This window comes from Elgaria multicarinata, chromosome 3 (genome assembly GCF_023053635.1).
Source record: "Elgaria multicarinata webbii isolate HBS135686 ecotype San Diego chromosome 3, rElgMul1.1.pri, whole genome shotgun sequence".
Taxonomy (NCBI): Eukaryota; Metazoa; Chordata; class Lepidosauria; order Squamata; family Anguidae; genus Elgaria; species Elgaria multicarinata.
Genome location: NC_086173.1, coordinates 53525563 through 53538675, shown reverse-complemented (window position 1 = coordinate 53538675; position 13113 = coordinate 53525563). Strand labels below are relative to the sequence as shown.

The following is a 13113-nucleotide window of genomic DNA, read 5'->3' as shown; positions in this document are numbered from 1 at the left end:
TCAAATTTTAAGGGAAGATGCATGGGAGTACTTCACAATAAAAGCAGATTCTAAGGTGGAAAACTTCTGAGTCCTTTGCATACAATTGTCAATGATTGCACAGTATAAGGCTGGTGTGATTTATCTGCTGCAGCAGATAAGATAGCAAACGGGGCGAAGGAAGGAGAACAGGAAGTGGGTGGAGCAAACCCAGCAGCTCTGAGAAAGGGACAGGAGAATTACTGGTATAAGGAGGCACATGAATTTGCAGCCACGCTGGAACTAAGAAACAGAACCTGTAAGTACGACTCATTTACAACGTTGGAGACCCGGGTCACGTGATGCTATGCGTCACAGTAACACATTCAAAACGTTAAAATAACACCAGTGTAGATTCCCACCCTGGGACAGGTGCTCCACCACTGAACCACAGCCGATTTCTTATTTCTGAACTACAGGCACTATCTGCAGTTATTACTGGGTATTAGCAATTAAGCAAAAAACCAATAACCCCAAACTCCTCATTTGTGTGCGCAACTTAAGCCACACCATAATGCTGTTAGTTGGATGATGGTTATTCCAATCTTACAGCTGGGAAACTGTGGCCCCATTCAGAAGATACCTTAAACCATGGCTTTAAACATGGTGGTTAAGTCAGAAAGCCAGGCCATGTTCAGACGACACCTTAAACCATGGCTTTAAGCGCAGTGAATAAGGCCTTTTGCTTTATTTTGTGAACTGCCCAGGGAGCTTCAGCTATTGGGCAGTACAGAAATGCAATAAATAAATAAATAAATAAATAAATATTCACCATGCTTAAAGCTGTGGTTTAAGGTGTCTTCTGAATGGGGCCAATGTCTGAGAGAGAGAGAGAGAGAGAGATGCTTGGATTTGAATCTCCTTCACTAAGTTCTCAGACCATCTCTACTGGAAGCTTTGCCGGTACTTGTTTACCATGAGCCATGTCTTCCAGCCATCACAACAAACTGTTCTTGCGCCCTTCTTGACAGAAAAGAAAACAAGCAATTACCGTAGCTTTGGAATTCTTGGAGGCTTCTGCTTCTGTACAGCAGTTTGCCCTTGTGCTCCATGGGTGCCCTGGAGGGTTTCATTACAACACCCTGAGTTATTTTGGCACAGGTCTTGCTAAACCAGTGCTGTCTACAACGGTTTCTGCCCAGTGTGCATAGAAAGTGACTGACATTGCAGCCGAGCCAGTCCAACTGGTTGCCCGAAACCCATCTTTAGGTTGCCTGTCTTCCATTGGAAGGAAGAGACTCAGCGAATCACTTTAGCGTTATTATTCTGCTTGTACGCTTTTTCCAGAAGCCATCTGCAGAAAGGCTATTAGGCTAGAAGAATTGTCAGGGGCAAACTACACATTATGCTGAGGACCTGTGAGTGGAACTCCAATGTCATTTTCTTTTTCGGGGAGCAGGAGGGGGTAGGAACAGGCCAATTTAGATTGGGGCTGCGGCACTGGGGGGTCGGTGTTAACCCGTTGCACACACACCAATTCCCTGACTGAAATCACCACCAAAGCTGCCAGAAGCAGCTCTGTGGGGGCAATATGGGAAGAAAGAGTTGGACCCCTTTACCTCAGTCCTGATCCAAGTTGAAGGCTCCTGTGAAGACTTTTGGGGGAAATTATGTTGGTATTCCCAATCATGCCACTGTGACATAACTGGCAGTTTGGGCCTTAGTCTGAACCAGTATGGACTGGACTGCAGAAACCCCCCTACCTTATGTTCCTTCTCTGTATGAAATGCTTCATAATCTAAGGACCAGCTCACACCTACGTATTTATCAAGGCCTGCCAGAAGCAGAAAGTGATGCCTTGTATGAAAGGTCTTTATCATTAGAGACCTAATGCCACAGACAGGACTTTCATTTCATCTGTTGCCTCCTCAAACATCACACATTCAGCTACAAGCCATCAACCATTGAGTAATAAAATGATGAGATACCAAGTGTGTCTGCATGTGTGAATCAACCCAGGAAGAACTGAGCCAGGTTCTCTCCCTCCCCTGCGCCCCCGCCCCCCGAGACTTCTACGGGCATCAACTGTGCTGAGGATGATCATGTACTTCTTTAATATTAGGTGTCCTTTTCCAAACAATAAAATAAAAGCCTTTTATGAATTAAATTTCTATCGATGTCTTTAGTCATAGCCACCTAGATCGAAGCCAGCACACCTTCCTTTTTTAGCTTGTTCCTGGCTTGTTCAGAAAAGGGCTAGTACGAGAGCGGAAAGAAAACATTTGAATTCCGCGTTGATTTTGCCCTTCAATGAAAGCTGCCACACCTTCATGCTCTCTTGGCAGGCAGCACTCCTTTCGACTCAGATGCTTGGCATGTTTTGCATTCAGTTATGAGATTAGTCGCATTTTTCCTGCACACCCATTTCAGCCCTATGACAAGCATGTTTGACCGCCAAAGCCAAAAGGTGCTTCAGAGAACACTTATGCCAGTGTTAACTGGGCATGTTCCAGCTGGGGGGAGGAAACAAATAACCGCTGAGGTTTACTTATATGCATAGCTTGCTGGGGGTTATGGGAGTTGTAGTCCAATACATCTGGAGGCTGGGAGTTTGGGGAAGGTTGCCATAAGAGATCTTCTCTTCACCAAATGGTCTGCGGAAAAATGGACAGATCTATGTACTTATCTGCATATATTTTGAAGGCTAGAAATGGGAAGCATAGTAAATATAAAACAAAATTGTAGACATCAGTGTGACATGAGTCAACAGTGGAATTAAAAGATTTGTGGAAGAGACTTGCTTAGATATTTTTCCAGGGAAATGTGGTTGCACATCTTTATTTTTTTAAAATTACATTTCTATCTTGCCTTTCCTCAAGGCAGCTTACATGGTCCCCATTCCCCCTTTTAATCTTCACAACAGCCCTGTGGTGTAGTTTAGTTTGAGACGTAATGGCTTTCTGTCCCAAGTAACCTAGATTTGTGAGTGGATGGGGATTTGAACTTTCTTGGTGCCAACTATAAGCCTTATTTTTCTCATTGGGAAATCCCTCTTTTATTATACGAAATCATTAGTGAGTCTAAATAGAGCCAAGATTGCCCCACTGCCTCCCCCGCTGTGTTTCTCAGAGAGCTGCTCTCATGCCAAATAGCACTCACATACAGCATGGCGGAGGTGTCGGCTGTTCAAAGAAAACTAAACATTTCAAGATCATACCGGGTGCCTGCTAACCCTGAGGTATAGCTGAACTAGCACTTGGGATCCCAGCCACAGATTTTTTAATATATATTCAAGTATGATAGCTAATAGTTTTTCCTTTTATGTCTCCTCCAGTCACTGAAGTGTTGGTTCCAGATTCTTCTCCTGGTCTGGCCCTGCTTCATGGGGTACTTGTTTCCTACATGGTGACAAATATATAGTCAAGTACAAAGTGCATCACAAGTGTTTTTGTGCCACCATGGACCAGACAGCTGCCGTGTAGAGGGACTGCCTGACCTGGGTGCTAGCAATGAGCGAAGGTTCATTTCATACATTACTCTGCAGACGTATTTCTCCCCCTACATGGGGGAAATTGTATCATATGAAGTGGATATCAGAAAGCGTGTGAATAGGGCTGGGAATGTCTCTGCTTGTACAGAAGCACATTCCTCAGAGTACCAGGGTGGGGTCTCCCATTCTCCCTCTAGGCTTTTGCTCATTCAGTTGTAAACTGGTTTTTCTAGTCATTTTTTTTTTTGAAGGCAAGTTTCCATCTCTGCTCTTGATCACCTGCAGCTTGGGGAGGAGCCGTCCAGATTCTGATTTTAACGATCTGCAGACCTTCTCAAGCTTTCCTGCCATACCATCTCAACAGACAGCAGCCGGCAGTCACAGAGGCAGCTGGGACATACCCACCCCTTTTCTTCAAGAGCCTTCTGGATACCAAGAGAGGGGAACTTCAATTACCTCCAAGATGTTCAAAGGGGTGGGCAAAGGCTCGCCAAGCAGAAGCTCCCCAGCCAAAGGGTCCCCGATCAAACCAACCAAGTAAGTCATTGACCCTTGGAAGTCTTTCTTTTCTTCGCAGAACTGGAGGGGTGACATCGGGAGGTTATCACTAAGGAGCACTATAAGTATGAAAGGAGAATGTGAACTAGGGTTGCCTAAGGAAGGTTCAAAAGAAGCATAAGTGGTCAATGAACAGATGCTTAAGGCTGCGATTCTATGCCCACCTGCCAAGGAGTAAGCCCCGCTGAACTCAATGGCACTTATATCTGACTATATAGGGTTGCATTTCAAAGCATGAGGTGTTGAGGGAATCTATGCTAACTCTTCTCTGCCGCAGTCTTCCTGTGTAACGAAGGCAACTCAGCTCCCTTCTACTCTGCATGACAAACTCCTTTGAAATTCTTCATACAACTGGAAAGATGGAAATTCTGTAGGTTTGGGGACCAATTAAATCATGACTTGGCTTGGGAGGTAACTTGAAGGCTAAAGTCTGGTTTTGTTCCCAGAACAAGTGTTTTGAGAAGCCTTTCTCTCACAGTCTTTCATCCTTCAGCAATCAGGATCTCTAAAAGCTAGGTTATCTTAAACAGGACATAATTTTGATTGTTCCATGTAGTGGAAGAATCTAGTGAGTATCTGTTTTTTAATTCCATGATAAATGCAGAGCAAAATACAAAATACACACCAACACATACAGTACCTTGACTTTTAATTATTTTCTAATCCACTTGGTTGAGAGGGCTGTTTGTAAATATATAAACTGCATTGCTTGAAAGGTCAGAAATAAAAAAGGAGATATATATCTTCTCCCCTTCCCATATTCCCCAAACTTTGACCATATTAAAACAAGCACATTTCTGCATTTGGAAAATTAAGCCCATGTATGCCGATAGGTTTCTTTTGCACAATTTATCGTGTATATGCAGTGTGTCCTGGGCTCCAACAGTTGTCAAAACTGTTATAAAGCGCTTTAAAGCTGTAGTGTAGATCCCCCCCCTAATATACACATAGCCCATGACAGAGTATAGGAGGCTGCCAACTAAATGTCTTAATACCTTCTGTTGGCTGCCACATTTTACATCTTCCTCTGAGAAGGGTGTGATTCCTCTTGCATGTATAATGCACGTGAGGCAATACTCACACCAGTGAACCAATTGGCTGAAACCCAAGAGTCAAGATAGCAGAGAGGGATCATAGTTTTGGATAAGGACAACTTCATGTACTCCAACTTTCCCTATGTATCAAGAATAGTCTTTGTTCCTTGGCCCATCACCTCGGCAAATTGCTATCCCCATTTTGTTCCTGTTTTTACCTTTTGTAGATCCCCTGCTAGTGTAAAATTTCTGGACTTGTCATCATTCAGGGCTTACCTGTCTCCTCAGAGTCTCTAGAAGTTAACAATATAACCCTAGACATATCTACTAAAAAATAAATCCCACTGAGTTCAGTGGGACTTACTCTCAATTAAAAGGGTATTGATAGGATTGTAGCCCAAATCTCAGAGTGGGGGGTGGATATATCTTGTCTTTAGTGCTCACCTGTGTAAAGGCATGTGCATGAAAACTATGGCACCATGCTGTATGTGGCCTGCTCATTCACAGAAAATGCAGCTGCTGAAGTACATATTGAATGGTTAATTCCAATACATCTTTAAGCAAAGGAACAATGATCCTCTTGGCTCTTAAAACAATGAAGGACAAGAGTGTTACAAAAGAAATGAATACAGCAAGAATCTTGGCAGTGATTCTTGATGATAGTCTTTATTATGCAACCAAAATAGGTTTTAGTCAATATCATCCACCACAGCATCAACAAAAGACATCTTACAGTACAATATATAACAGAACATTATCATAGTTTAGTCACAATAAGATATATTAATTGGGGAAGTGGGGAGTCTTGGCCAGTGATCCTTGATGTGAAAATGAGGGTGTCCATGTTTCCATTTCTAAAATGTTGGGCAGTATGGAAATGATCAGTTCTCTGAGTTCTATCTAGATAATGTCCGACCTGACAAGACAGAGGCACTGCTAGTCGGAAGTTTGTCCCATCAGGGACAACAAAGACAGATGGGATTGTGCTGCCCTTAAAGCAGGGGTGCAGAACCTCAGGCCCTGGGCCCCAATCCAGCCACGCTCCATTCACTTTCCCAAAACAACTGAACATCAGGTAGTTTCCCAACATTTATACAGTTTTGTCCCTCATTCTAAAAGGTTGACGTGCCTCTCCGAAGGCTTACTTACTGGCAGTAAGAACTTTAAGCTAAAGTATGTGCGTGTATGTGTTTTGGGTAATTTGTCTTTGGCCCTTCCCACCACTGGAATGCAACCCCTGAGAGATTCTCTGAAATGGAATTTGGCCCTTGGACTGAAACATTCCTGCCCTGAAGGACCAAGTTAGCAGTCTTGGGATGCTTACAGATTCGGATTTGACTGTTGAGAGCACCTTTTACCAGCTTAGCCTGGTGTTCCAGCTACTGCCTCTTCTGGACAGAAGTTCCTGGCCACAATTATCCAAGCTCTCGTAATGTCCAGGTTATACTACTACAATGCATTGTATGTTCTGGGCTGCCTTTGAAGACAGTTTGGAAACTGTAGCTAGCTCAAAATACAACCACCAGATGAGATCCCCTGACAGGTCCCTGACTCCACAGATGGAGTTCTTAGGCTCTACAGCTTAATCAGCCTTCTCTAACCTGGTGTCCTCCAGAGAGCCAGGGTGGCGTAGGGGCTAAAGTGTTGGACTGGGAGTCGGGAGATCCGGTTCTAATCCCCACTCAGCCATGGAAACCCACTGGGTGACTTTGGGCCAGTCACAGACACACAGCCCAACCTTGTTGTTGGGAGGATAAAATGGAGAGGAGGAGGATTATGTACGCCGCCTTGGGTTCCTTGGAGGAAAAAAGGCGGGATATTAATGCAATAATAAATAAATAAATACATAAATAAATAAATAAAATATGTTGGACTGCAACTCCCATAATTCCCAGCCAGTATGGACTATTGCTAGAGGGCATCAGGTTGAGGAAGAAGGCTTAACCCAAGTGCAATCCTACCTGTAGGCTGCTTACTCTCTTCCCCTCATGTGCCTGATTCTAGTGGTTTTGCAGTAGGGCAGGTGCTGTCTTTTGATAAGAGATTTACACATACTACAGAATAGGATGAAGAATGTGATTATTTTTCCAGAGAGGTGATAAGATTGTCTTGGTGCTGATTTATACTATCACTCTGCCTGAGTTATCTCCTTCCTTTTAGTTTTTAGTTTCCCAGATTGCACCACATTCACATGATGGAGATCAGAGAATGGTCTGAGGGCACACAGTGCTGTCACGTTATTTTTAAAGCTAAGTGGCACTTAACCCAGGGAATATCAGAATAAAGTCCACTTGGCAGGCCTGTGTTAAATCTCTGCTCTCATGTTCACACACACCTGGGAATAAGTCCCATGAAATACAGTGGGACTTACTTCTGAGTAGGCATAGGATTGCACTGTTAGCTTCCCAAAAGAAATTGTACCTGAAATAAATGAATCTGAAACTTTCACATGAGTAACATGGCGATTTCGTGCCTCTCTAAACCAGCCTGCATGCGGAACGTTTTAGGTGGTGCACTAATTCGTGGTTCAGATGTTTCTAATAAAATGGACAGAGCAACCCAGGCTGGGGTTGGGGCCACGGAGTGCTGGAATGTGTGGTGTCATCCTGTGGATACTGGGCTGGCTCAAAACATTTCATTGCTTGAGGTGAAGGACAAGATGGCCCCTCCCCCTCCATTCTACCTACAAAAGCTGACTAGATTGGCAGTTGATAGGGCATCATCCTCCACCTCTCCTAAGGGCAGCAGGGTAACTTAGCAGAGATAGGGCAAGGTGTGTAGAACACACAGTTCTGTCCTCCAGCAGAAGGGAATGGCCAGAAGGCTGTTGCCACTGCCCCGTCCACATCAACGTCCACCTGAGACAACCACCTCACTTTGCCCAATGGTTGGGCTGGCCCTGTGTGAATATTCTCCATAAGGAAGAACTATTCTTCCCTACTGAGAAGAACTGAAGTCTGCCTTATGCTAGATGGGTCTATTTTTCCATCTAGGGCAGTATTGTCTGTGAGTGGCAGTGGCTCTCCCGGGTCTCAGGCAGGGAAAAGTCTTTCCCATTACCTGCTGCCCAATGCTTTTTTAAGTGGTGATGTCAGGGACTGAACCTGGTACCCTCCAGATGTTTTGGACTACAACTCACAGCATTCCTGAGCATTGGCCATACTGCCCAGGGGTGAATGGAGTTGAAGTCTGAAACATCTGGAGGGCACCAGCTTGGGAATGGTTGGTTTATACCTATCATGCCATGGGGGTGTTTCTAAGATGTATTGCTTTTACCTACCTTCCACAACCCCTGTGAGCTGATTCTTCAATTAAGCAGTCCGCTCTGGTACTCCAGTAGTTGTGTCAGAGATCCATTGTGTTCCATTGAGTTGTGATGATCTAGTCTAGGGGTGGGCAGAAAGAAGATGTCCAGATATCTTGGACTTCAACTCCCAGCATTCCTGACCCTGAGACAAGGTGGTAGAACATTGAACATTGAAGTCAAAAACATCTGGAAATCTATCTTTTGCCCACCCTTGCTCTAGGCTAAAAAGCAACCCTTTAAAAATCAATGATAACTATATAGGATGGAGAGTATATGAACAGATTCATCCTAGCATGATCGATATTGCTGATGGCTAGAGCTTTTGTATCAACCCAATTAATGTGTTCTGGAACTACTATTTGTTCCTTTGTTTTGAATCAGCTTGATTTTAAACTGTCTTTGGTTGCCCAAAACCAAAATAATGTATCACTACCTGGAGAATTGCTTCCACACTTAGTGGGACTTGATGATAACGTACAAAGTAGAGATGTTACCAAGGCTGTATTCACATCAAGATAATGTGCAACTTTCCTACAAAATCACCTTTTTGGATATTGTAAGGCACCCAGTATGAAAGTAATTGCACAGATAGCTGGCATGGAGGAGTTTGTTTGCAATGCCTAAAGCTGCTCTGAGCTGGAGGTGAGAAAAATTACAGATTTTCATGCAGGAAGGAAGATGGTACAGGTGACCTGACATAGGCTGGGATGATGATATTTGGTAGCTATGGTGACTGCTGATCCTATCCTGATGAGGGAAGATGAAAACAGAAACTGGGGAAACACAAACACACATCCAAACTCTTAGAAAGAATCCTTCCTGAATCCATCTAGCAGCTATTTCTGAACCTGTTCACATTTTGGGGCTGTAGCCAAGTAGATTAGAAATACTGCCGAAGCTCTCTGAGACTGAGACTGGTTCCAAGCTTCAAGATGCTTGGAATGCTCACCTCTGGGAAGAAGGGAGCATTATGAGCCCCCTAAATTCTTCTCCCTTGAAGATTAAAATCCAGGCCAAAGACAAATTCCCAATTTAACTCCCTCCCATCTATGACAGCTTTACACGGCCGGAAGAGATCCTGAAGCTGAGCGGGTTGCTGGATTGGAGGGAGGAGGCTAGGAAGTTCATGAAGGTGAGGAAGTTGTTAGTAAATTGATTTGAAAATTAGCTGTAATATTTCCCAATCTTGTGGGGTGGGGGGAATAGCTTGGTTCATTTCAGAGCCAATCTGATGAACATGGAACTCACCCATATATAGGTTTGATTATACCTAGGAACATATTCATGGAGGCAAACACACCATATGAACCGGCCTAGCATACATATAGTCAGCAATTCCTATGTTGTAGGGACATGCTGTGCTGACAATATCCATCATCGTTAGGTTCACACATTATGAGAAGAAGGAAACCAGTCTGGGAGGTGCTTGCTAACTGACCAAGAAGTGCAAAGATTGCTAAAGGAGGATAGAGAGATTGCAGAGAAGCTAGCAATACATTCTGCTCATGGACTTCACTAGAGAAAATGTTGAACCCACATTTAGACCATTTTTGTGTGTGTGGAAAGTATCTGAAGAACTAAATGAAATAACGGTGATGAGGTATGAATTTCCAGGGCAAACTGATAAATTAAAAATGAACATGTCATTGGATCTGAATGGAAGACACCCAAGAGTTCTTTAAAAACTTAAATAGGAAATTGCTGACACAACAACATGATTTAAAACTGGCTCCTTACTGGGGAATTGAATAGTAATCAGTGTAACTAGTTTTTAAAAAAGGGATCCAGGAGGATCCAAGGATTACAGACCAGTTGGTCTTGCATCTGTTCCAGGTAAATTGGTGGAAAGCATTATTAAAGATGTGTTGAGGAAGAATCAGCATGACTTTTGCAAAGGGAATCCCTCCCGCATAAACCTTTTGGAGTTCTTTGAGATTATTATTATTATTATTATTATTATTATTTATTTATATAGCACCATCAATGTACATGGTGCTGTACAGAGTAAAACAGTAAATAGCAAGACTCTGCCGCATAGGCTTACAATCTAATAAAATCATAGTAAAACAATAAGGAGGGGAAGAGAATGCCAACAGGTACAGGGAAGGGTAAGCAGGCACAGGGTAGGGAAAAACTAACAGTAGAAAGTAACAGTAGAAGTCTGCACAACATCAAGTTTTAAAAGCTTTAGGAAAAAGAAAAGTTTTTAGTTGAGCTTTAAAAGCTGTGGTTGAACTTGTAGTTCTCAAATGTTCTGGAAGAGCGTTCCAGGCGTAAGGGGCAGCAGACGAAAATGGACGAAGCCAAGCAAGGGAAGTAGAGGCCCTTGGGCAGGCGAGAAACATGGCATCAGAGGAGCGAAGAGCACGAGCGGGGCAATAGTGTGAGATGAGAGAGGAGAGATAGGAAGGAGCTAGCATTTAAATGGAGTGACTGATAAACATTGTGTTTCCCTAGACTTCCAAAAAGTGTTTTATATACAAAATCCCTCACCAAAGACTCCTAAATAAATAGCACTTATGGTGTAAGAGGAAAGATCATCTTGTGAATCAGTAGCTACTTAAAGAACAGGAAGCAGAGAGTGGTTGTAAATGGTCAGTTCTCACAAAGGAAGGAATAAGCAGTGAGATCCCCCAAGAATATGTATTGGGACTTCTGCTATTTAACTTGTTCATAAATGATTAGGGATGAGCATTCAAAGTGAGTTGGCCAAGTTTGCAGATGACACCAAGTTATTGAAGATGCTGAAAACTCACATGGACTGTGAAGAGTTCCAAAAGGATCTCTCCAAACTGGGTGAGTGGGAAACAGATGGTAAATTATGTTCAGGGTAGGTGTAAAGTGATGCACACTGGTTCAAAAAATCCAATTTCAAATAAGCAGTAATGGCTCAGAACTAGCAGTGACCAACCAGGAAAGAGATCTTAGGTTCATGGTGAACCTAAGATCTTAGTTTCATGCTATGAAAACATCAGCTAAGTGTGTGGTAGTGATGAGAAAAACCAAATTCCATACTAGGGATTGTTATGAAAAGAATTGAAATAAGGTGCCCATTATTATAATGCCTTTATATACATCTGTGGTATGGCTTCATTTAGAATACTGTCTTCCAGGGATGGGCAACTTGTGGCCCTTAAGATGTTTTACCTTACAACTTCCATCAGCTCTAGCCAGCATAGCCAATTGTGAGGGATGATGGAGTTGTAGGGCAAAACATCTGGAGAGCTTCACATTGCCCACCTCTACTGTATTCAGGTCTAGTTGTCCCATCTCAAAAAGGGCATTGTAGGACTAAAAAAGGAGAAGGGGCAACCGAAATGCTCAAAGAGGTGGAAATTGCGGGGGGGGGGGTTAGTTTAGAGAAAAGATGACTAAGGGGGAACATGATAGAGGTAGATAAAAAAATATTGATGGTGATGAGAAAGTGGATGGAGTTTTTTGTTCCTCCCTTGTCATATTAGAACTCCGAGTTACACAGTGAAACTGAGTAGTCGTAGATTCAGGGCAAATTAAGAGAAAGTACTTCTTCACACACAATGCATAATTAATTTATGGAGTTCACAGTCACAAGCTGTGGTGATGGCCACTGGCTTAGTTAAATGGCTTTAAAATTGAATTAGACAACTTCATCAAGGATATAGGCCTCTCGGCTGCTGTTAGTCATGATGGCCAAGTAGAACCTCCAGGCCCAACATCAAAGAAGGGGGCAATTGCCTTCCTGGAGGAATCTGCTTGGCCACTGTAGAAAATAGGATTCTGGATTACATGGCCCTTTGGTCTGATCCAGCCAGGGCTTTCCTTGTGTTCTTTTTAGGGTTGCCTACATTAGCATTGTAATCAGCACAGAGCTGATTTCGTGGACTCTTTTTCTACTCATCACATACACACTATACTATATAGGAATCAAGACAGCAACATACATGGTGTTTGGTTACAATCAAGCAGTGACAATCTAAATCAAACCAGTGACAATCTAAATGGGTTCTTTAAGGGAACACAAACAATGTGAGATGAGATGGCTTCTCAAGGGCAGGTAACCACTGACCCATCTTGGAAAATCTCCAAGCACTCTTATTAAACCCAATTAGACAGGAGCATCAGTGAATTAACAATTATGTAGTTACACTTACATAGAGAAAGGCATAGGATATATGTTTGTTCTGGAGAAAATTGTTTACTTGAATTACGATTTAACGAGTGTAGTGTGTGTGTGAGAGAGAGGGGGGGGTATAGATAGCTATAGAGAGATATATTTTCCTAAAAGCTTAGCCCAAATCTTCACATTGGTAGGCTGGGTCAGGGAAGCTGCCTACCAGCAGCTAAATTTCCCACAATGCCCCAGAGCATCACTCCATAATTTGCTCCAACGCATTCTGGGAAATTTGACATGTTGTGCACTTTCCCAGATTCCGTTGCTGCTGTCAGATAAGCCTGTGGCTGGAAGAACAGGCAAGCATACTGGCCAAAAACAGGAGTCAGCATAAACCCAGTGTAGGGTGCTAGGTGCTGTCTTTGGCATCTCCAAACAAGCATACAACACTCTGTGATCATGTGAATGTAGACAAGAAGTGTCACTGAATTAGATGGGGATTGGCCAAAGCATGGACAGACAAGCAAGGGTTCCATAACTTGCTCTTTCAAAATGGTATTTAGTTCTGGCCTTAGTTTTCTTGTTTTGTTTTTACAGAAAAGGTGGGACATCACAACACCCTGAATTACATTACTTTGTGGTTTCTTGCCATACATCACATACCATTAATTGTAAA

At 43.0% G+C, this 13113-nt stretch overlaps 1 protein-coding gene across 1 annotated transcript in view; it reads left to right on the top strand.

Moving 5' to 3' along the window:
* The first annotated feature begins 3780 nt into the window (after positions 1–3780).
* The window catches only part of EVPL (envoplakin), a 53739-nt gene continuing 44406 nt past the window's right edge, over positions 3781–13113 (top strand). The window contains exon 1 of the mRNA XM_063120331.1: positions 3781–3985. Within this exon, the coding sequence (XP_062976401.1) occupies positions 3912–3985 (74 nt within the window). The 5' untranslated portion in view covers positions 3781–3911. The remainder of the gene's footprint in view (positions 3986–13113) is intronic.